The following is a 23,961-nucleotide window of genomic DNA, read 5'->3' as shown; positions in this document are numbered from 1 at the left end:
TTTCCTACCGATAGTCATGCCTAGCAGTTTTTTCAGCTTCGGGCACAGATGCTCAGAGAAGCCCAGTTCATCTGATTGAAACTTCATCTTTTTTGCTTTTCCAAGAACGGCATCATGCTTCGCACGATTATTGAATCCCAATATCCCACAATATTGAATCCCACAATGTTTGAGCCAAGTCCAGTTTTTCCCTGCTGCCTTTTATTGTCACCTTCACTGGATTCATTTCTGTCGGTGGTGGTCTTCCGTGTAGGAACCCGATGGCACACTTGAACATCCTTTTCTGTTATTGGCTCTCTGACTACATAGCCAACCTTGGCGAGGACATCAATTAGGTTTTCATTTTATTTTTGGGGAATCCCTTTAATTTCAAAGGTGTTCCTCCTAGAGTACTGTTCCTGTGCAGTGATTCGCAGCAAGTTTTCAGTTGCAATTTTTTTCAGTTGTCGATGACCATCTGTAATTTCATCATTAATTGCTCTGAGAGCAGCGTTTTCTTTCTTCAAGTTAGCACGCTCTTTTCGGAAGTCCTCAACGTCTTGGTTTATGTGTTCTAAACTTGTTTTCAGCTCACGGATTTTTTTGCGCACCTCGCGTTTGAAGTTGGCAGCAAAGGCGCGGAGAAAACTACCGTCAGGAAACAGCCAAAATTCAAGAGTTCCAACCTGAGAACAAGTCGAAAAATGAAAAAATCAGTGGACCATTTTTAAAGGAATAAATGTGTATCGCGTTGCTTAGAAGCCTGCTTTCCGGTCATCCTGGTCTAATTCATGACGTGCTAAAATCACCAGGCGTCCTGTAGCTCCGCACAGCGCCTTCAAAAACCATTACTACCGTATTTGCCCCGCCTTCACCTGGACAGGTATGCAGCTGCCGACAAGCGGCGAAGCGTACGTGTGCAACTACGACGCCACCGGAATGTCTGGCCGCACGTGGGACTACTTCAGCGTCTGCCCGGATGAGGGCGAACTCTTCGATGACCTCACCGTCGAGGAACACCGGCTGTTCTTTTCGGCCGTGAGTGGTGTCTTGTTTCCCTTCGGCGGATCGAGACTCTGTGCCGCCATATTGTCGCAAATTTCAAAAATGAGCTCAACAGAAGTTCAAGTTAAGTTCATTCTTTGTTTAAGTACATGAGAGACGAAAGATGGCGTCACAGTCTGGCTGAGAGGCTGAAAAATGCTTGAGCATTTTTGTAGTGCGGGACATGCCCAACAATTCTGGACAAACGCATTCTTAAACAGGAAACCGTTTATAACCGCAGTTTTTTCATAGAATGGAAGATATCACTTTAACAATCAATATATTCGTAGATCACCCGACGGCAGTTTAGAATTTTTTTTCTTTTAGCGTTTTTGTTATCGTCAAAAGCGTCCCCCATTGGTTTTCAATGGCAGTCTTAACAGCTCTATGCGATCAATGGAAACTTTCTAAAAGAAAGATGTTGATACACATCATAAGACTGGACCATTACCTTCAATATTTCCATAACAGTATCGCACGATTTTCCCATGTTCAAAATTTTTGTCCTTTAGCATGTTGGACATGAAAAGAACGTCTTGAACCGCACACGAGAAGATAACATATAAATGGTTTCGCAATTTGATCTGTGCATCAGCAGTTTTCTTCCTGTGCACATGCAGCTTCGCCAAGCGGATTGGAGCGACGCTGAGCAGCTGACCAGCGTGGTCCTTCGGACGATGAATATCGAACAGCACAAGGACAGCCTAGTGTCTCAGCTGTCGCATCGCCTGCAGCGTGTTCTGTGTGTGGCCATCGCCACGTGCGGCGCTCAGCAGGTGCATTTCTCTTCTGCGCCCACTTTGTTCAGAATCGCACGATAAGTGCCTCCATTTTCCGGGAGATTTAAGTTGCACTGCAACGTTACATGACTGACGTCAACAGAGACAAGTAATACATGCTACCTACATGCCAACATGCCGACGGATAACTGCGTTTAGTACCTTTCAGTGGACACCTGCCTTTAGTTTACCGTAAAGCCATCACCATATACTGTCAACTGTCACTACCAACGCGGCCGGGCTGATTAATTTTACTTTAGTGTTGTCGTCCTGGAATATGACTTACACCTTCCTTTATGAGGTCCTCCGTCAATCGCTGCCATTCATCCTCCCAATTACTTTACCATCAAGAGTAAGTGGAAGGTTTCCGCAGCGTTCCGCGTTAAATTTCACGCTGAATTCTCCCACTAGTTCTTTTATGAAGGTTGTAGGTATCATAGCAATTCGCAACGTAGTAGCAGCATTTCTTAACTTCGCACTATAGTCAAAGCTGTGGCGGGTATAGTCAGAGGACCACGCCCTGTACGTTCCCGGTTAGCCATGCTAACATCCACGCTACGCCAGGGTTAGGCAACTTCTATGGACACCATTGTACAGCTAATCTAGACGTCAGCGCCGATTCCTCCCCATAGCGGCCGGAAAGAAACCAACTAGAGCGTCGTATTGTTGACATGGCAACGGTATCCAGCAGAAAAAAAATTCGTGTCTCAGTGGCATTCAAACCACTGCCTGCGGAAACAGAGCATTTTCGTTTTCGGGGCCTCAGATAATCCGGGCACCTCTGCCATCTCTGGCGCTGTTTACACGCACAGGAATTATTCACTTTTTTCCATTAGTTCTCCTTCAGTCACCAGAGTGTGCTGAATTATTTCGAACCGAAACTAGCTTGAGTTTCCTGCCCCTGGCTGCGCTCGGATCGCTGTCCGTGCCCAGCATCGGGAACTGCGGAGGCAATCGCGACGCCCGAGGCTGACTCCTGCCTGTGCCCGCCGCAGACTGCCCTGCTGATCTTCGACGAGCCGACCAGGCTGATGGACCCCAAATGCCGTCACGAGGTGTGGGAGGTGCTGGCACGAATGAGCCGCCGCAGCAGCGTCCTCGTCACCACGCAGAGCATCGAGGAGGCCGAGGTGCTCGCCGACCAACTCATCGTCATGCGAGACGGCCGCCTGGTGTGCGCCGGATCACCCACCTGGCTCAAGACCAAGTTCGACTCCGGGTTCTTCCTGCGCTTCACCAAGCTGGCTAACTTCAGGTGCGGTGCGCCTGCGCTGACTGATCTTCATTGATTACCTACCCAACGGGCACTGAATCTACATTGGACGTTCTGTGGACGTTCACAGGACGTCCCACACATCCCCAGGGCATCTAAGGGAGCTTCAATGCCCATTGTCACCTACCCAATTGGCATTTGGATGTCCTGGGACATCCAAGCGCCCATTGGATGTCCTCCTTTGATGTACTTGGATGTTTGTCCCATTGGATGTACTCCCTTGGATGTCCTGGGGACATTTGAGACGTTCTGCGGACGTCCAGTAGAGGTTCAATGCCCATTAGGTAATAGCTTCGTGTTGAATGGCCTATCATACAAGCGTATTACATCACCTGATTGGTCAAGTGACTTCATTCCTAACACGTTGACGGAGAGAGGAACGAAGAACTCATTCGTCCGTCTATGCCCATATCCAATGATCAGTTCACCTAGACACCTAGCCATCTGTCTGCCAGCCAGCTGTATGACGGCCCAATGATCTGCCTCTGAATAAGTCACTCGAGAAACAATGTACTAATTGCCCGCTTTGCCTGGCTTGGGCTGAGCCCCCAACACCCAAAGGACTCTGAGCACAGGACTTCTACTTTTCTTACTTTTTATTTTGCAAAACTGACAGACGTTGGTTGGGTACAAAGCCTTTGTGGTCAATGAAGAATTCCCAAAACTAAATAAATCATGGTATAAACTGCAGACCTCAGAACAACTGGACATAAAGCGGGCACAGACACTTGATTTTTAGCAGTGCAAATATGTGACAGGCTACAAATCAACAAAATGAAAAATCAGAATCAAATGTTTTATTATTACTCCAAGGGTTTACATTGCATTTTTATGAAGGAAGGACCCCAGTACTCGGCATAGGAGTTTTATGAATAGTCGTTAAAGCAAGCAAATTTTTTACATCACAGTTGCTCCTTATAGATAAACATTTTTTATAAAATGAAGCGAACAGTTACTAAGGACAATAAGAACCGCAATAAAAGGCGCACAGTTCTTTATAGCTTGTTATTCTACCTAAAGTGCAATGGGCTAAGAAAAATTTAAAATAAGATCTCAACATGTCTGCACATTTCTACGGAGTGAAGGCGAACAAGTTATAAAGCTGCCAGGAAATTATGCATAGGCTTTACGTCATATTAGTTTACGGGTGCTGCAATATTGCACAAGCATTTGAACGTAAGTGTTGCAACATAATGGGTAGTTATAATGATTATTAATGAGTGCTTTTTGTCATTGGTAATATAATCAGTTTAATGGGAATATGATCTTTACTTGGTATGTGTCTGCTACTTAAACCGTCTTCTGTGCGCATGCCGTTAATATGGGTAATATGCGGACTTGTCAGAAAAGTGATTAACAAGGCTGGGGTATATTGAGAAAGTCCTGATACGAATGGCACGTTTCTGTGGGCGAATAATTGATCCAAATACGTTTTGTAAGTACGGTCCCTTGTCTTTAGACGATTGCACTACTGCATGTGAAGAAATGAAAAATATAGTTTGCGCAAAATCTATGCGCATATACTGAAACATCGCAGCCGTAAGCTAATTTGGAGCAACTATTATTAATTTGCTTTTTTTCGCGTGCACGTCAGATTCGAACAACGCTCGAGATACTTGCACTGGGAGGCTGTGCAAACGCGTGCCATTCAGGGTTATTGCTAAGTGGTCACAACTTACATTCTTCTTGATCGAAACAAGGTCCACTTCGCTTTCCACGTGTTAACAGTAAGGCAATTTTGCCCAAACCACTGCGAAACATTCCTAAGCTTCTTAATAATTCCGTGCGAAATTCCTATAATGTATCGCCTGTGCAATATGACTTAGTCTCGTGGGTGCATGTAGGTTCACATCAGCTCAGAACTAATGACTGATTACTGACATACAACGAAAAAGAGAGGGGCCCGAACATGGAACCGTGCGGCACGCCGAGTGCGGTAATTTATGGCGTTGGAACGAAGTTCTTCACGCGTTTCTTCCGTCCTGAATTGCAATACATGATTGCGTCATAATGATTGCGCCCAAAAGATGAGGGTTCTATTTTCTCTAGTAGTATTATGTGGTCAACGATGCTAAAAGCTTTTCATATGTATGCGTACTACTAACGCTATTTAAGTAAAGCTGTATTTACCAGTTGCCTAAGAACAAGAAGTGATACATACATGGATCTTGGGAGTCTGAAGCCATGCTTTGTGGGACAGGGGTTGTCGTTCTTAAATATTTCGGTATCTTTACGGAAAGCACTTCTGCAAACGCTTTACTAATTACACTTAATGTTTATATCGGCCTGTGGTTGGATAGCGGGGATTGCTCACGCTCTCAGAAAATAGGCATTACATTTGTAACCTGAGTTCATCAGGATACACTCCACCTGCCACTGAATCATTATGTAGCTGCAAAAGATGACTCCTTAATCTAAAAATGACGAGACACTTTGGCAACTAACGTCTTGAGAGGCGAAAGCCGACCATTCTGTGACAAATATCACTATGCCGTGACGACTTCCGGTGGATGTGACGTCACGCCATTCCCGTGGCTCTATCGATACCCAAACTATACATCTTTCGGGGATCTTAAGTATTAATTACGCTTAATTACATATTTTTTCATCTAATTTGCACAAATTCGACGTTTTCCCGACCATTCAATGCCAATTTTCACTATGCCATGACAACTTCTGGTAGAAGTGACGTCACACCGTTCCCGTGGCTATATCGATGTCCACGCTATTTCGACGCTATTTGGACATTTTTTTACTATAATTAATTAACTAATTACTCTGCAGACATCAAACGTGGCTTATAGGTTCATTTTTTCCTCCTCTGTCTGAAGCAACCATTGGTTTTCTCTTATCTTTTTAGTTCCGGAATTAACACGAGTGACACCCTCTGTTAACGGACGGACGACAGTATGAGGCATTAAAGGCTTTCGTCTTAATAATGTTTTCCGCACTTTGATATCGCAGGGAGCGCGACGTCAAAAAAGTCGTCCAGTACCACATGGGAGCAGTGGAGCCCAAGCGGGTGACCAAACTGGAGATGGTGTTCAACCTGAGCGACTCCCTCCAGGTAATTTGGCTCGACTTGGCTTCATTACTTTGGCCATATTCTTGTCCCAGGCTCTTCTAAGCCAAGTGCGCCGTTAGTTGCTTTACTGAGTAGCTTATGGAAAAGACGGCGCAGACACTGCAAAGAAGCAGCTTGGCATCGCACACACAGCACGCGCGGAAAGTATAGACGTCACGCAGTGTTCGCAGCTAGAATTAACGTGATCGTTTATCCCTCATAGAAATGGTCTGTATACAGTCTATAGAGTTCTCTTAGTCTCTATTGCCGTCCTATAGATATTTTTGTCCATTCATAGTCTATAGTATTATACCCTGGGGGGCTTGTTGGTGCATGATTTTGAATAAAGGTGATGCGCAAAACAGATAGCACAGGAATAAGACAGACGAAACAAGCGCTCGCCTTTATTCAAAATCATAGTCTATAGACAAAAGTCTATTGAAAGTGTATGGCCATAAATATATAGATTGCCAATAGACTGTCTGTAGGATTTGTATTGCCTATAGACTGTTCTCTAGGATTTGTCTACAGAGAGTCTATAGACATTAGACACAAGTCTGTGGACAGTCTATAGACTGTCTAAAGAAATTTTTGTAAGGGATTGGTATGTTAGTGTAACAATGCATATGTGAATGAAAACCCGGCGGCCGTCGTCTGTATGTGACAAGCCTCCGAAACGTGTACGGCCATAAATATAGATTGTCTATAGACTGTCTATAAGATTTGTATCGCCTATAGACTCTTCTCTAGGATTTGCCTACAGAGAGTCTATAGACTTTATACAGAAGTCTATGGACAGTCTATAGAGTCTGTAAAGTAAGTTTTGTAAGGGATTGATATGTTAGTGTTACAATGCTTATGTGAATGAAAACCCGGCAGTGGCCGTCTGTATGTGACAAGCCTCCGACAAAGCAGACAAAACTTACTACACTTATGGCCTCGAGCGGGATTCTATCCCACGGCTGTGCGAACAGAACCTCTTCGCTGGCCGCTGCTTCAGCCCATTTGCCCTTCGCTGCATTCTTCCGCTTATCGCGTTGTGCTTTTTGGATATCGTCGTCGTCATTAAATTTCATCCGTGCCTCTCGCGCTGAGCTCTGGCAACCGCCTGCATCACTACCTGCCTTCAAAAACTGAACCACACGAGCACTTGGACATACAAAGTGGAAGGGGCGAGACGGATGGGTGGGTGGGCTGATGGACGGATGATCGCAGTAGCTCGCAACCGATTGCGGCGACACACCTCACCGCGCGTCCCTTCCCCCGATGACGTCAGTGGGCAGACAGTGTGAGCTTGAAAGATGGCTGTTCTGCCCTCTGACGTCATCGGGGTAGGGGACGCGCGGTGAGGTGTGTCGCCCCAATCGGTTGCGAGCTACTGCGAGCCGAGATTTCTAAAATTTATTTATAAATTACAGGGTCAGCGCAGAGCTTTTAAATTTGACTCGAATATCCACTAAAACCACCTCTACAGATGTGTTGCACTAGAATATGCCCATCAAAATCACTTCAGGGTCTCTTCAAAAAGTCACTAGTGTGAATGACCAATTCAGTTCATCAACAGGAAGCGCTCACGAAACCTGAGCCACCATGCTAACGCATTCTCTACGCATCAGTCGCATTGATCGCCCATGAATTTGTTTTCATCGGTGTGACGTATAGGTGAAGTAACATATGCCCTTCCTGTTTTGCGTTGGCTCATCGCTGCGTGTTGAACCGTGCAGTACGCGCTCCGCATGGCCAGGATGCTGCACTACCTGGAGAAGAGGCGCATCGTGCTGGGCATCGCATTCATGAGTCTCACCTCCTGCACGATGGAGGACGTGTACATAAGGTGCGTGCGGGATTTCGCCTATTACAGCGCTAGCTGTTCAAAGCCATGGTTCCCGGCCTCCGCGTCGTAGTCGTCGTCGCCGTGCATCTTCCCTTATGAAAACACTCTATATACTTTCTATAGCCTTCTGATAGACTCTACTGCCTTTCTATAGATTCCTTGTCTATTCCTAGTCCGTAGACTTCATATAAAAAAGAAGACTGAAAGTGCACGGCCATAAGTCTGTGGATTGCTTCTATACTGTCGGTAGGATGTTTTGTGTATGGAATAGTCTGTGGGATATGTATATAGAAAGTCTAAAAAAATATTTTTAAGAGGTGACCATTCAATGTATATGCGCCGCCCTTTGCTTTCGCTTCATCTTATCTGATGAAAAAGTTAGCGCGAAGCGAGGGGCGACACCATGAGGTGGCATCTTGCGCTCCTGCGCAGTAGTAGCCGCGGCAGTTGCACTGCCAGAGCGCGGCGATGTGACACATCAGTCGCGTTGCGCAGGCACTCCTAAACATTTTTTTTTAGTGGGGGCAGGACTTCGAGTTTCTCTTGCTACTTATTTATTTGAAGTTTATAGACATAAAGTTTTATATTTTTTTTAATGTTTCTAATTTTGCTGTTTAGACGTGTATCTGTTAATGCATATAAATTTTGGATAAAACTGGCAGCATTATGAGGTGTACACACAGGAACAATCAACTTCATTAAAAAAGTTTGTGCGCAGTCTGTTTCAATTCTGGTAATCATGCTCATGAAGAAGGGTCAAACAATCAACGTCGACTGGCTACAAAAGTAAACTAGCTCAGCCTCACTGTGCTTTACATTAATAACACCCTACAATTGAAGCGTTTGTCAGAAATCTCATCTCCTCGAGTGCAAGGTGTTGGAGACTGGGGGAGGGGAGGGGGGCGCTCGCTGCCCACTCTGGAGAAACGTATGAACGGTGACAGCCCCCCTTATGCGCTACTAACATGTGTGATTACAACCGACTAGCCCAATTGAGAACCCTCTTATGCGCTTATATGTGCTGGAGTCCAGAGCCATAAACGTGCGGCGGGTCGAACAGAGAACGAACGTTCATGAGTCTCTGCCCTCAAACACGCTGCAAGGCAAAATGCGCAATTCTGTGCCAGCACAATTTTCACATCGTAAAGCGCTCGTGTAACCCTAGGAATACAAAAACGCAATCGTCACACACTCACGTGTTGCAGCAGCATTCAAAGAAAATGCGACTATTGCAAAACCCGCCGCGGTGGCTCAGTGGTTAGGGCGCTCGACTACTGATCCGGAGTTCCCGGGTTCGAACCCGACCGCGGCGGCTGCTTTTTATGGAGGAAAAACGCTAAGGCGCCCGTGTGCTGTGCGATGTCAGTGCACGTTAAATATCCCCAGGTGGTCGAAATTATCCCGGAGCCCTCCACTACGGCACCTCTTTCTTCCTTTCTTCTTTCACTCCCTCCTTTATCCCTTCCCTTACGGCGCGGTTCAGGTGTCCAACGATATATGAGACAGATGCTGCGCATTTCCTTTCCCCAAAACCAATTATTATTATCACACACTCAGGTGTCGCAGCAGCATCCAAAGAAAATGCAACTATTGCAAAACCACGATGTGGACAATCAATAGAGCTGATCATCCGCATTATCGGGGTGTATAACCGCCGTTTAATTTTTCGAATTAGTTATTTTTCCACAGAATTGTGTATTTGATAAATTTTCAGGCAGCACGGTACAATTGGACCGTGAAACGAATGCTTCGATTACGCTATAAGAGAAAATGAAATGGTGTTATAATGGGTGATAAAACGTTAGGCTAGCCTCCATCAGCAACCTTCTTAAATTGGCCTCGTGAGAATTTCGGCCCCTTTGTTTGTTTCTGTGACCTTAACATTACTACACTAAAACGTCTCAGGTGCGAGTAATCACTCTTTGAACGTCACAACGTGAACAAGGGAGGAGGATGAGGAGGAGGAGGAGGAGGAGCAGGAGGGACTTAATGGAACAGGACAGGTCTGCCTGGTTGCCGGCCTGGCATGCTACACCAGGAAAAAGGGAGGGAAAACCTCTGTGTGCTCTCCAGCGTTTCGACAAAAGGTCTTGTCTTCGTTTGGGCAAAGCGTTCATCATTGGCGGAATTTAAAAAGGGTCAACCCTCCGAGGAGGAAGGCTCGGGGAGGGGGAGGAGGGTCTGAAGTGGGAATAGTGCTAGGATGGGAGGGTGAATCTTGTCCGGGCATGATGGCTGCTAAAATTGATTAACTGGTTGACCTGCAAAAGTTTTCACAGTTTTGCAGTAATACCGCAAGACGGTGCGCCTGGCAGCATGCTGCGTTCCTTTTTCAACGGTATATTGACTTCGTCACTGGTACAGCTGGCGCCATCTATGGTAGCTTATTGCAACTAGACGTGCCTAGCAGATTTGTTGTAAAAATCAGGTTCGCAGTTGTGTCAAACATACGCCTAAAATAACGCACACTGACAGCATATTATGTTCTAAGAGAAAACAAATAACAGCAAGCTATACTCCGCTGGTCCTTAGTAATAACGGAGTGGATTCCAAGAGAAGGCAAGCGTAGCAGGGGGCGGCAGAAGGTTAGGTGGGCGGATGAGTTTAAGAAGTTCGCAGGCATAGGGTGGCCGCAGCTGGAAAAGGAGAGGGTTAATTAGAGAGACATGGAAGACCCCTTTGCCCTGCAGTTGGTGTAGTCAGGCTGATGATACTGATGATACTCCGTTGCGCAAGGAGAGGGGGCGTGCTTCAGCCCCGTGGCTTTCGCGTCATTGCCAGAAAGGTTGTCGCTGAATATAGCACTGATCGCTCGTCGCACCCTGAGGCAAGGAGTGACATTTTTTCGCCTTCTTCCAGCATGGTCAGTGGACAGGAGCCCAAGCCTAAAGTCGGGGCTGGTGACACACGCGCTGCAAGCCCGGCACAACAGGAAGTGGACGCGGCCAAAGAGAAGCAAGGTGCGAGGCGTCCTAATTAAATGGCGATACGACACCGTGATTAGTACCAGCAGCCGCTTAATACAGCGAAATTGAAGCGAAAGCTTCACTACGCTAGGTAAAGCCAATTTCGCTGCGCGCTGCCGGTTGAGCTTCAAGTGAGCCAGTGGTCAAGTGTGGCTGCAGGCCTTACATATATGGTCTAGCATGGTGTCGCACCGCTTGAACTTTGACCTTCCGATTCGCCGGTAGAGAGAGGTAGAATAGGCCGCAGCGTTCATTGGGCGACCGCCATCAAGCATTAATTTAACTGCCAACTGCCAGGGTGACGGAGTGGCCGCGTTGCCTATCCAGTGTGCGGAATGCACTCAACGTTAGAGGCGCCAAGCCGCGTCTACTTGCCCGATACACCGCAGCCTTCGCTCTCTAATCAGGTTCAGGGGTAGTTAAACCGCAGCCAATTTTTTTATGAACACACTAGCCGCCAGCGCTTTTGTATTTTGCAACCACACAAAACACCCGGGTATTCCGGCTAGCCATTGTCACAGTTACTGTTGTAATTATTTCAAAGTATTATCATTGTCTACGTTGCAAAAGGCATTTCAGATTTCCAACCTCACTGCATTCCAGTTGTGCAGAAGATGCCCGCTGAATTTCGCGTTACATTTCCGTAACCGCGGAGCCAATTATTTCTTTCTTTTTTCGGTTATTGAATTTCTTTTCAAATATATCGCCCACGCTTATAACTCAGCCAGTTGGTGGTGCGTAATGCTTGCAGGCACTTTCAAAATCGCACCCCCCCCCCCTCCCCCGACAAAAAGGAAGCTAACTGCAGCACGGTAACTTCACTGCGGCGAAGAGAGACCCCCCACCCGCACACACAAATTTCTTATCCTGGTGCCAACAGAACATAGGACAAAAAAAGCACCGATGCCGAATTAAGGCAGCGTGATTTACTCACAGCAATCATTTGTCTGTTTTATTATTATTATTTTGTATTCAGAAAATTCAGACAACACAGTGTCTTGGTGCAGAGGGCAAAAGGCGAAAATCAATCCGCCTGACTGGGCCCTAAGGACAACTCGAACACAACAGCAAGGAGCACTTATATGCACATACATAAACAATATAATGATCACAATGTAAATGTTTGTACAACAAAACGTCCTTATATAAACATTGATTCTATTCTTATTATTCAGAAAACAAGTCTAAAAATCACAGAAAAGAACAACGCAAGAGAAGACAGATCAAACATATCTATAGAAACTAATTGTACGCCTAGAAAAAACAAAGAAAAATCACATAACAGAGCAGTGCAAGAGCAGACACAGATCGAACATATGTATAGAAACTAACTCTGTACGTATAAAATAAAACAAATGTGCGATCAATAGAAAGATGTAAGCAGAAAAACAATTATAGAGAATTTTCCAGAAAGTAACTTTTCGCCCGCTTACGAAAAGCAAAGAGAGAAGATTTCTCCATAATATCAATACACTCGGGATGGGAGATCAAAAGGTTTGAGATTTGCCAGTTCAAAGACGGCATACCATAGTTTGTTCTGTTTCTTCGTTTCTGTATATTTGTGTGTGTAAACACATATCGTGTTTGATCGGTCGTGTATTAATAAAAAATTGTTGCCGATTGGCTATGAGTTTCAAGAATGCCACCTGCGACAGACGCTCATAATATAATGTTTGTATAGGCAGCATTCGGTTCTTGCTGAAGTAGGAAGATGGGGAGTAATATCTTGAAAAATTTTCAGTAAAGCGAATAGATTTATTTTGCAATAAAGAAAGGCTTTCAAAATTAGTTTTCCCAGTGACTCCCCAGATAAGTGAACAATAGTTCAACCTGGAATGAACTGCACTGAAATAAAGCTGGCGCCTTAGCCGGAGCGGCAGAAATGGTCGAAGCCTGTTCAGCATTCCAGTGCATTGTGCTATGGTGCGCTTAATGCGCTGAATACGTGGTGTCCAGCGGAGATTTTCATGGGATTGTACGGCTAAGAATTTTACTTCCGTAACGCGCTCTGAAGGTCGAGACTGAAAAATTATCAGATTAGCGAGGTGAATTGGTCTATAGGATTTAAAAAGCCGCGCTTACCAGGTCGTGAAATCAGTTTGTTTCCTGCATTAATATGTCGTATACAGGATCCAAGAGAACTATAACCAATAAATAGACGCCACACAGGGAAGAACACACGTAGCATATCTATCGCAGACTCCATATCTTTATCAGCCCTGGGAGGACCGTCAAGCGTCGATTACATGCTCATTGAATGCAAGAGCCTTCATCATGTATAATGTAAATAGTGTGTTCTGTTGCCTGCACTTAGTTTCATTATAGATATGATTTGCACGGATCCCAATAAACTTTTAGCTAGGGATCCAGATGTTGTTTCAAACATGCTTTGTATAAATGTTCCGAAATGAAATTCAATTCAATTCCGGTGCAAAGGTTAGCATCCATGTATTGTTGATTCAGCCTCGGCACAAAGCTTATTCTTCCATGCTATTAATTGCATAATACCCTTGTCCAGTAAAAAATTTGGTGCAAATATACTGAGTGTAGAGACAAGGTTAGGCAGTGGTTGAATATTTTCCTCGTCAGAAGCACAGTTTCTTTCGGCGTATCTGTAATCCTCATCGCCATCAGCAGTCTAGCTACACCGACTACAGGACTGCAGGACGAATGATAATTCCAGTGAGCTCAAACTCGGTCCTGTGCCAATACTGCGCTCACCTCACCCTACCCCACCCCCCACCCCTTCCCCCTTCCTTATCTCATCTCCTCACGTGACGGTTTGCCAGGCCTGTTACCTTGGCCTTCTCTTGCAACTTACTCAGTTATCCAAAGGGGGCAACCGGCTGGTTATCTAGTCTTCACATTATATACCCGGTCCATTTCCGTTTCCTATTCTCGATATCGGCTAGATTATAACTGACCTTTGATTCCTGACTCATCCTGCTCTCTTCCTGGCTCTAACCGTTTCCCTTAATTATTATTCCCTTTGTGCATAGCTCGCTTCGCTGTCTCCAGTTTATTTCATGCCTTTTTTTATGTCAGTTCCTACTCCATTGGCTAGTACTGGCAAGAAAAAAAACTATTATGTGCCTTTCTCTTTAGAGATAGTAGTAAAATGCCGTTCGTCCGTATCCGTGCTGACTTTATCTGTATTCGTCTTTCATTTTGACCTGAGTGCTACGTCGACAGAAATATCCCCGAGCTACCTGAAAGTAATTTAACAAAGATGTAGCTGGGACCTTGTTGCTTGTTCAAGAATAGAGATGTCTCAATGTCCATACTTTAGTGAAAATCTGCGCCAAAGAATTCGCTCGTCAGGGGAGAAATGCTCTAATGGAAGGCGGAAATGTCGGCTTGCATGGTGCAAGATTCGTTGTAGTAAACGTAAAGAATTGAAGAAGAGGGGAAAACGTTCAGTACCTTATATAGAATATAACTGCATTCTAGTACTACAGCTGCGCTTAAGCGATGTGGCTTACCGGGATCTCTGGTGCGCAAGTTCTCGCTTGTAAGGCAAAGACTATCGCGCACTACCGGCAGCACGTATGAGCCACAAAAGCCAAGGCTTCCGTGTTCTCGAGAACGTGTATCAGTTTCACACACAACTGAGTAAAAAGTATTTTCCAACATATTTAGAAAAGCAAGGCCGCAGTGCCAGCCATGAGAGATACAAGAAGCCTGCTGAAAAATAAGTTCGCATGAAAACTAAACCTAGCTGCACAGACCCCACAATGTTCCAGGCTGCTACTGCTGCCTTGGCAGCTGAAGAACGGTATTGAATTTTGTTATCTGTATGGTGTGTGCGTGCGGTAATTTTTGGGCATTTCTGTGCTTCTTGACACTAAGAAATGATCATAGATGGATAAACTTAATTGAGCAGCAATTATATTTTTCGTCAGCAATGTACGAGTATTTTTTGTGTTTACAAAATACTGGAATTTTATTACTTTTCTGCCATGTTTTCTTTATTCGGGCATTACAGAGTTAAAGAAAGCTCTGACTTCCGCTTTCAAACGAAGCACATTTTATGCGGTAATCTGGATGTTTCTAATATTTCGCGCATTTTTTTTCCTACGACGAAACATTATTTTTAAAAAGTCTGGGCTAGGTTTTAAAAAATTATCAAAATTTTAAGGCGATGTCCTGAAGGCAGTCTAAACGAAATTTCAGCCCGTCTAAGTGCTCACGCCCATGGGAGAGAAGATGGCTTTATAAAAACTGGTGAAGATTTCTTGCCGGCTACGCTATAGTGGCTTCAATTAGTTGTCATTTACTTGAGCACCGTTCTGATTAAATTGATGTCACGTGCTGTAGACGGAATACCAATGCATTGCCTGAGCTTCCCGCATTTTGCGGTGCTGCCCGCGTAGCAGCAGTGTGGTACAATAAAGGTAGCAGCTCCCACGAGCCCGACACTCACTCGCCGTAAATTTTGTAACTTCGTATGAAGCCGCAACAGCTGAAAGCTCTTAATCTCTCTCGTTCCGTTAACCTCACCGGGCGCCTTACTGACTTCGAGACAAGGTGCATGTTCGGTTTTATATCACTTCAAATGGTTTGCTCGGTATCATGACAATTACCACAGCAGTGGCCAAGTGGTCTGCGCATCCGCCTTGCCAAGCGGGAAGTGCTGGTCTCGATCCCCAGTGTCGCCATCTACCTACCGGCAATATAAGTTTTCCCGTTGCCTGGTGCTCGGCTTCTGACGGTTTAAATCCTTAGAAATGGGTCTTTGACCCTACCTTGCGTAGGATCATCATCATGACAATGCTATATATCTAGAGAAAGCTGTAATAACCATGTGAACCAACTCCCGGCCACTCTTCACGCTGAGCCCTTCACGCAGCAGCAGTGGTCGACACTGGACAACACGCTTAAACTGCGTCCACTATCCTTCGCAGGTCGGTGGCGTTTCACTTCATCTGTATAGCTAGTAACGTCTTTACGCCCACTGCTGCTGCTGCGGTTCCAAGTTTTGCTCTGTGATGGGTTGTATGGCATGTCACAACCCGGTACCTGATGACAGTGTATTTTTTACTTGCGTCTCCTGTGATTACCCGTACCACCTCGGGAAATGTCCTGGTATAACGGCGAGGCATCTCAAAAGCAAATGAGAAGCACTAATGTCTACCTAGAGTTGCCCAACCTGTGAGTCAGCTCAGAAGCGGCAAGGAAATGTGTCCGAACAAACGCAAGGATCTAATGTCGAGCTCAGGCTTACTGAGTTAAATTAAAAGTTCGCTTCACTGCTTCCTCTTGTGGCGAAGGTCGACGCCCTTGCACAGCTAGTTGATAGAGTGAATGGCATGGAGGAAGCAGTACAAATGATGTCCGACAAGTATGATACGATCCTAAGTATGCTTGACAAGCAGGCCACCGGCGTTGCGGTTTTGCAGAAGAAAGTTTAAGCTATTGAGCAGGGAAATGCACTAGACACAACAGAACTTAAACAACAGCTCAATGAGCTACAGCAGTATAGTCGAAGGCAGAATATGGAAGTTCATGGCTTCAAGGTGGAGGCAAATGAAAACCTGCTTGACAAGATGAACGGTCTGGCCAGCAAGCTCCAGCTTCCGCAGTTGGCGAACAGTGATATTGAAGCTCTGCATCGTCTTCCGCAACAAAAAGGGAAAGAATCTAGGGTACTTGTCCGATTTGTTTCAAGAGATCTGAAAGAAACGTGGATGAAGTGTCGCTCACGCCTGCAAACTCACGCCCCAGAGATAAGCTTCCTGGATAATCTCACACCCACGAAGAAGCGGCTACTGTGGCTGGCACGTGAAAAAGGTAAAGAAAAAGGCTATGAGTTCGTGTGGCAGAAAAACGGGCATGTCCTTGTGCGAAAGGCTGCTGGTCAGAACGCCATTCGCATCCGAGATGAAAATTTCCTGAGTAAAATGGGGATGACTGCACTGCTTGGTGCGAGGAATGCCATTCGTAACGCGAGACCGTGTTTACCAAGATTCTAGTTCTTTCGATGTTCTAAAACGGGCCGGCCGCAAAAGCCCGGTCCACATTTTTCTTTTATTCCGCAAACGTGCGTAGCTTAAAGAATAAGGATGAGGAGATCAACATTTCTTTTTTTTTATCTTCTTTAAACCGCAGTTTTGACATATTGCCATTCAGTGAAACATGGTATGCACAAACTGCGGACATCGTCCACTTCGAAGGATACAGGTGCGGAACAATGTCTAGGAAAAATAATAAAGGCGGTGGAGTTGCACTGTAGGTTAAAAATAATCTTTCATATAAGTACAGTTTTTCAAGTCTGCGCTTTTTATCAATAGAAGCGGTTCTGTGTTCGGTGTTGGTTATCGGCCCCTTGTGCAAGAATTTTGTTTTTTTCTTGATAGCATACCGATAAGGAACCAATTGTAATTATGGCCGATTTTACCATAACATGTGTTGGAACGATCAGCGGCAACAAGTGACTTTCTCGACATCATTTCTTTACATGGTTTCTCTAACATTGTTAATGCGCCTACACGTGCTATTTGGGGTCGAGTGAGACCCTAATTGATTTATGCTTGACTAATTGCGACGAACAGGAACCAGGTGTCGTGCTAAGTGATTTTAGTGACCACCTTTTGTTTTATTCCAAGATGGCGTGCACAAATCACTACACCTCGGTTCAGCCTGTAACACAGGGAAAAAAAATGAACACATGGTCTCCCATGTGTACTGTCTTTGCGAAATTGACCCTAATCTAGTACACAATAGTCGCAAAAACTAATAGAGCTGCGCTTTTACTGTAGCAATGTTAACCAAGGGCAGAAATTTCAGAAATTTACTATGATCCGCAGAAAACCTGGCATACTGTAAAGGAACTTCTGCAAAAATCACAAAAATAAATCCCGGTTGAAATGGAAATAGGGGGGGAGGGCATAAGAGGTGAAGCTCTTGCCAATGTAATGAACGAACACTTTTTAACTTTTGGAAATTTTGATGGGGCATGGGGCTGACTCCGGACATTTTGAGAAATACTTAGAGCATAGGCTAACAGATACCATGTTTTTGTCTCCAACTACCCCTGCAGAAATCTGCAGCCTAATATATAGTTTAAAAGAACAACTGCTCCTCTGGTTATGATGGTATCAGAGCAGCAGCAATAAAAGCAATTTATGACTAAATATGTAATGTGCTCTGTCATATAGCAAATCTTACTTTAACAACGGGCATTTTTCCAGAGAAAATGAAAGCAGCGAGGGTGATTGTTCTTTACAAAGGCGGCACGGTGAATGATCTTGGAAATTACCGGCCAATTTCAGTGCTTCAGCTGTTTTCAAAAATTTTTGAAAATGTTAATATGCTGAGGTTTCCCTCAACACAAGTACGGCGTTTCGCAGAGCTGGAAGCCGTGAAGCAGCTCTGCACTGCTCGGTCGGCGAACGCCGGCGTGTTTACCGTGCTGCTGGCGCTTCTGCACAAGCGCCTCTTGTTCTGGATCCGCGTCTGGTGGACCAAGCCTCTGTCCGTGGGCATCATCGTGGCGTCCATGGTGCTGCTGGTCCTGTGCGAGATGCACCTCCTGCCTAGCGCCTTGCCGGCTGCCTCGAGCTTCACGTACACCCCGAAGGAACTCTTCGACGTCTCCTACGGATTCATCGAGGCAGACAACGCGAGGTCAGTGGTGGCTTTTATTGTACGCATGTGCAGCGTTCGGGCCCTTCGTGGATGTTCTGCGTGTTGAGCTGCGTTGCAAAACCATGAACGAACGGAGCCCTGACCGGGTATTCCTAACACGACGGCTCATGGCACGCTATAGTCAGACACAACTCAAAATGAAGCGGCCGATGCCCCTCATAGGGTGCTTCCAGGCAATAGCGTCTACCGGTTCCCATGACATCTCAGGCATGACATCTTACGGGGAAGTAGATGAAAAGGTTTTAACCATGGCTTAATTGGATTAATCGCAGAGTCATGAAACTTGGTCGACGCCATTTGCTGTAGGGCTTCCTTTGAACAGCCTTGAGTTTTACCCGACTATAGTGCAGTCTCAGGCCATAAATTTCGAATTCGGCTTTGCACTCCGATTGAATATGCTATGCACAGTGGCTTCGTCAACTAACAAGCTTTACTTCATAACTGTGAACACAGCGCTTGTATAGGTATTTTACAAACACTTTCCGCTGTCGTCCATATGTGATCATCGATGTGTGGCAGTTCCCAGTAAGCTCACTGCATATTTAACAGTTCTCTAAACGTCTTATTCCGGCTGATCGCTATTGATACCATGTTATATATCTAGCACATTACTATACAGTGCGCTCCATTTAACTGGAGAATATACTTTTGCGTGCATTGAAGAGGGCGAAGACCCGTGTCTGCGCATAATGTGGGGTGGATCTCTGCAGCAAGAAGTTCGCTAACACCGTGCTGCTGCCGGTGATGTCCGAGCGTTCGGTGAAGGTCTTCTCGCCTACTAGCACATTCGTGGAGCGCGAGCTGCTCTTTTGGGCGCATCAGAACATCCACAACTACATCTTGGAGTACCAGTACGGCGTGAGCGTCTTCGGAGACCAGAGGTACGACGCCACATAGCGGCGCGTCGGGACAAAGCGCGCCTTACCTAACCGTCATTGGTGCCATCAGGCGCACTAGTATTTACAGATTAATGATTATTTTTACTCTATCTATACCAGGAGTCGAGTCGCCGAAATTGTCGTAGAACGCAGTGCTCACGATCGCATCTGCCCCAGTGCGGGCCACAGTCATAATAATATATGAATGTAATAAGGAACGTCTTGCAAGGCGTTGCGTCGCGAAGAACTAGCGGTACAGTCCAGGTACAGACCAGAGGCAGCGGTCAGACCAAAGTACGCACGAGGGTCGGAGCGTTCGGCGCTTGTCGTTGTCTTCTTGGTTAAGCGCCAGCATCTGAAGATTCCGGAGCCGAAGGACAGTCTTACAATTTCCCCCGGGCGAAAAGGCGTCATCCTGGCGGCCCAGGGCGATGTGACGACAGCGGTGTCGTAGTATGGTTTGAGGCGGGCCGTGTGGACAATTTCACGGCCTCGGCAACGATGATCAGGGGCCGGCCTAAGGGGTTCGATGAGGTAATTGACGGGGGATGTCAGCTTAAGAATGCGGTAGGGTCCCTAGTACTTGCTAATAAGTTTGGAGGAAAGGCCGGGACTTGAGGAGGGTACCCAGAGCCAGACCAAAGAGTCAGCAAGGTAAGCGTAAGGAAGTGCAGAGTGATCACGGCTGCTCGGATGGTAGGAGGAGGTGGTGCGGTGAACGATGTCGCATTCCTGAAGGAGAGCTTCTACAACTTCAGAGAGGAAGGCCGGACCTCTATCACTGAGCAACTCTTTGGGAACACCATGGCGAAGAATGATGCAATGGCGGATGAAGGATGCAATGTCGTGGGCTGTAGCAGTTGGTAAATGCAACGTTTCGGCGTAACGTGTAAGGTGATCGATAGTAACGATGATCCAGCGATTCGTGGTTGATGTGCTGGGAAGAGGGGCCTAGAGGTCAATGCCAACACGCTCGAAGGGCTGCGCTGTGCAAGGCAGCGGCTGCATAGGAGCGGTGGATCGGCGAGGTGGGTTTTTTCGGCGCTGGCATGCGATGCAGGGCTGAACGAACTGGCGAACATAACGGTACATCTCACGCCAGTAGTACCGATGTCGTAGACGGGTGAAGGTCTTCAATAAACCGCCATGGCCACACTGGGTATCATCGTGGTATGAAGAGCAAATGAAGGAGCGCAGATGGGTCCAAGTGACAAGCAGCCACTTGCGACCATCCGAAAGGTAGTTCCGGCTGTAAAGAAGCTTGTCTCTGATGGCCAAATGGTGGGGCTGACGACGGAGAGCACGGGAAAGAGGTCGAGACGGTTGGCCAGATAAGAAATCAAAGAGGCAAGCGATCCATGGGTCTCGGCGTTGCTCGGAAGACATGTCAGCGGACTCAAACGTCAAAGAATTCAGTGCGGATATACAAGGCACTGCCTCAGATGACACAGGGGAACTTGAGAGGGCATCAGCATCGGCATGCTTACGGCCGGAACGATAGACAACGAGAATGTCGTACTCTTGGAGTAACAGAACCCAGGGCGCCAGCCGACCAGAGGTATCTTTCAAAGAGGATCGACGACCAGCAGAGGGCGTGGTGATCGGTGATAAAGTCAAAAGGGCGCCCGTACAAGTAGGGGTGAAATTTGTCGATCGCCCAAAGGGTGACTGAACACTCCTCGGTGACAGAATAGTTGGCTTCAGCTTTTGTGAGTGTCCGGCTGGCGTAAACGACAACGTATTCGTCAGAGCCAGGCTTGCGCTGAGCGAGTACTGCACTGAACAGAAGACAGCCGACGGAAGCGGTGATGCAGTTTGGGTGATGATCTCAGGCATTGCAGAGGTGGCAGGCAATGCGAGGTTGCGAAGCTCCAGGGCGAGGGGATCATCGGCACCTCCACCACTTGTAATAATGAACGTCTTGCAAGGCGCTGCTTCGCGAAGAATTAGCGGTTAAGCGCCAGCCTCTGAATTCCGGAGCAGAAGGGCAGTATTATCAGCTCTGGTTATAGAACTGTTGTGGACTGGGACATACTATCATCGGTAGCATAAACCAACTTAGGTCCAAAGCAGAAAACGTTGGTTTATCTATGTTCCCATTGTCCAGCTTGCGGGGTTACTAATGATGGCGTGTTAGAGAGCATTTCGCACATATCATGCGGGTTCTGGTCAAAGCAAGCTGAGGGCACAGCTAGCGTTCACCGCGCGCAGACGCTTTCGCTCCGAAGGAAAGAAGGCGCAGTTTACTAAGAGCACAAGTGTTTTTTACGCAGTAAGCTGCATTACAGAACACTACACGAATACCCAGACCTTAGTACGCCATAGCCCAGCCGCAGCACCCGAAAGCAGGCACGTGGGGCCGCGCGTGCAGAGGGAGGGCTACACACGAATACCACGGCAGAGCCAAGGGCGATCGGGAGCCGCACAGCCAACCTTTCCTCGCTCGCGACTCAAGGGAAAATGGGGTATGAGCTCACCCAGAAGACACAGGTTGCACGTCGATGGCCCCTCGTGTGTCGCCACCGGGACTGGCCGGTGGTGATGGAATACGAGCCAAATCGGGCCCTACCCACCTGGAGCGTCAGCGCCACTCCTGCCGGCGACAGACTGCGTTCGGGCTTGTATTCGAGCATAAATACTAGGTACCCGCGTTCTTGATCCTCCGGCAAAGGGCAGGGCACCGGGTGAGAAAACTACACACCTTTCTGCTGCCCGAGGGGGTGGCGGTCTACCCCTCCATTTCGCGGTCCCGACCTCTCACCGTTACAACGCTGCAAACGTCACCCAAAGGGCACGCCAGGCCGAAGCAGGGAGGACGGAAAGGATCGGTGATTGACATCGGTGCTCAGAAGAGCTCCCCGTTCGGAGTAGTACAAGAAGCCAAGAAGCGCGCCGCCCGCATTCCGATCGCATCACACGGCAGGTCTCCAATGAGCAAAGGGGCAGCAGCGGCCGTGCACTCGATCGGGTGGCTCAGGAGGCGCAGCCCCCACAAGCTGCAGCACGGAGCCTTTGTGGCGTCCTCCCCAAAGAAAGAGTAAAGGGCAGAGGAGGCGTCCTTTTAGCCTTTTTCGCACACAAGTAAAAACGCTAGCGAATCCTGCCGCAGCGGCACAAAAACCTGTTTTGTGTCGTCGCGGCGATGAGCGTCGAGGTTCCAACAAGTTGGCAATTTTCGATGCGACGCGCCGCTCAATCGCTCAGTCTCTTGCATGTGAACCAGCCTCAAGGCTGAGATGATTTCGTGCCACAAATATTGCTTAGCGGGATGAAATACAAAACGAATTCTTTGTTCACTGCGCGTAAAGCTTCCTTTCTACCTTTTTTCTCCTTTCTTTCCTTCTTTCGCTTTCTTTTTCTTCCTTTTTTCTTTGCGTTTGCCCTTCGCTTTCTTTCATGGCGCAGTTTGCTTTCAAGAACCGAGAGAGCTTGGCGTGTTTCGTTAGAAAGAGCACAAAAATGGGCAGTTTCGAAAAGCAAACGAATACGGAGGCAGCATGCGACAGAAATTAGATTGTGCAGTAACAGTGCTTGGAAGAGGTGAGGCAAAGTAAAGAGAAATAAAAGGGTGTAGATACACATCGAACGGCAGAGAGTTCAGCTGCGGTTGTATACGCCATCCTCTGCGTAGTTTGCCGCCCTCTTTTCACTGCAGTAGACCTCATCCAGTATTTCAAACCAGTTGCTTCCAGTTCTCGCAGGATTTCAGCCACGACACTTGGGATTTCAAATCCAGCTTTATTATCCCACGTGGCACATAAGTTTAGGCAGAGTCACATGTGCCTATAGCATCCCCTGAACTTCTCCCGATTCGAAGAATAATGCACGTATTCTTTATGTTGTGCAGAGCTTACGCCTGGTTCAACGGCCAGTGCCCGTACAGTGCCATGCTATCCTTGAACATGCTTCACACGGCGCTGTTGAGGAACCTCACGGGCCAGAAGGGATCCCTCATCACTCTGGTGAACTCCCCTTTCGTCGACAAGAACCGCATACATAAGATGGAGTTCGAGAGGAATTATGGAAAGCTCATGCTTGAACCTGGTAAGTGGGCGTACGCCGTCTCCTTGTGAACACGAAATCGAATGGCGTCTTTTTAGAAGATATTTCCTACTGATATTGATAACTTTAGCCAGGTGCTTTTCACCTGTTGTCTAGGAAGATGTTTTAGTCTCCTTAGAACATCTTTTGTCATTATATTTGCTTTGCCTCCGCGGTGGCTCAATGGTCATAGTGCTCGGCTGCTGACCCGAAAGACGCGGATTCGATCCAGGCCACGGCGGTCGAATTTCGATGGAGGCGAAGTTCTAGAGGCCCGTGTACTGTGTGATATCAGTGCACGGTAAAGAACGCCCAGGCGGTCGAAATTTCCGGAGCCCTTTACTACGGTGTCCCTCGTGGTCTGAGTCGCTTTGGGACGTTAAACCCCCATAAACTAAACTATTAAATTTGCTTTAATTTTTATCGCACGAACGCAAGTGCTCGTGGCATCGTTTT

General features: G+C 46.8%; 2 protein-coding genes across 2 annotated transcripts in view; both read left to right on the top strand.

The window, feature by feature from the left end:
• The first annotated feature begins 864 nt into the window (after positions 1–864).
• LOC144109782 (uncharacterized) lies at positions 865–6,219 on the top strand. The gene is made up of 5 exons (XM_077642575.1): positions 865–1,017; positions 1,644–1,799; positions 2,798–3,057; positions 6,040–6,142; positions 6,193–6,219. Exons 1-5 carry the CDS (start codon positions 865–867, stop codon positions 6,217–6,219), a joined length of 699 nt encoding a protein of 232 aa, XP_077498701.1.
• A 10,215-nt stretch (positions 6,220–16,434) lies between these two features.
• LOC144109781 (phospholipid-transporting ATPase ABCA3-like) overlaps positions 16,435–23,961 on the top strand; it is a 29,932-nt gene continuing 22,405 nt past the window's right edge. The window contains exons 1-4 of the mRNA XM_077642574.1: positions 16,435–16,531; positions 18,289–18,565; positions 19,297–19,467; positions 23,312–23,508. Coding sequence (XP_077498700.1) covers positions 16,435–16,531; positions 18,289–18,565; positions 19,297–19,467; positions 23,312–23,508 — 742 coding nt within the window. The remainder of the gene's footprint in view (positions 16,532–18,288; positions 18,566–19,296; positions 19,468–23,311; positions 23,509–23,961) is intronic.

The sequence above is a fragment of the Amblyomma americanum genome, chromosome 11, assembly GCF_052857255.1.
Source record: "Amblyomma americanum isolate KBUSLIRL-KWMA chromosome 11, ASM5285725v1, whole genome shotgun sequence".
Lineage (NCBI taxonomy): Eukaryota > Metazoa > Arthropoda > Arachnida > Ixodida > Ixodidae > Amblyomma > Amblyomma americanum.
Note: the sequence above shows the minus strand (reverse complement) of the source record. Positions and strands in the feature narration are given on the sequence as shown.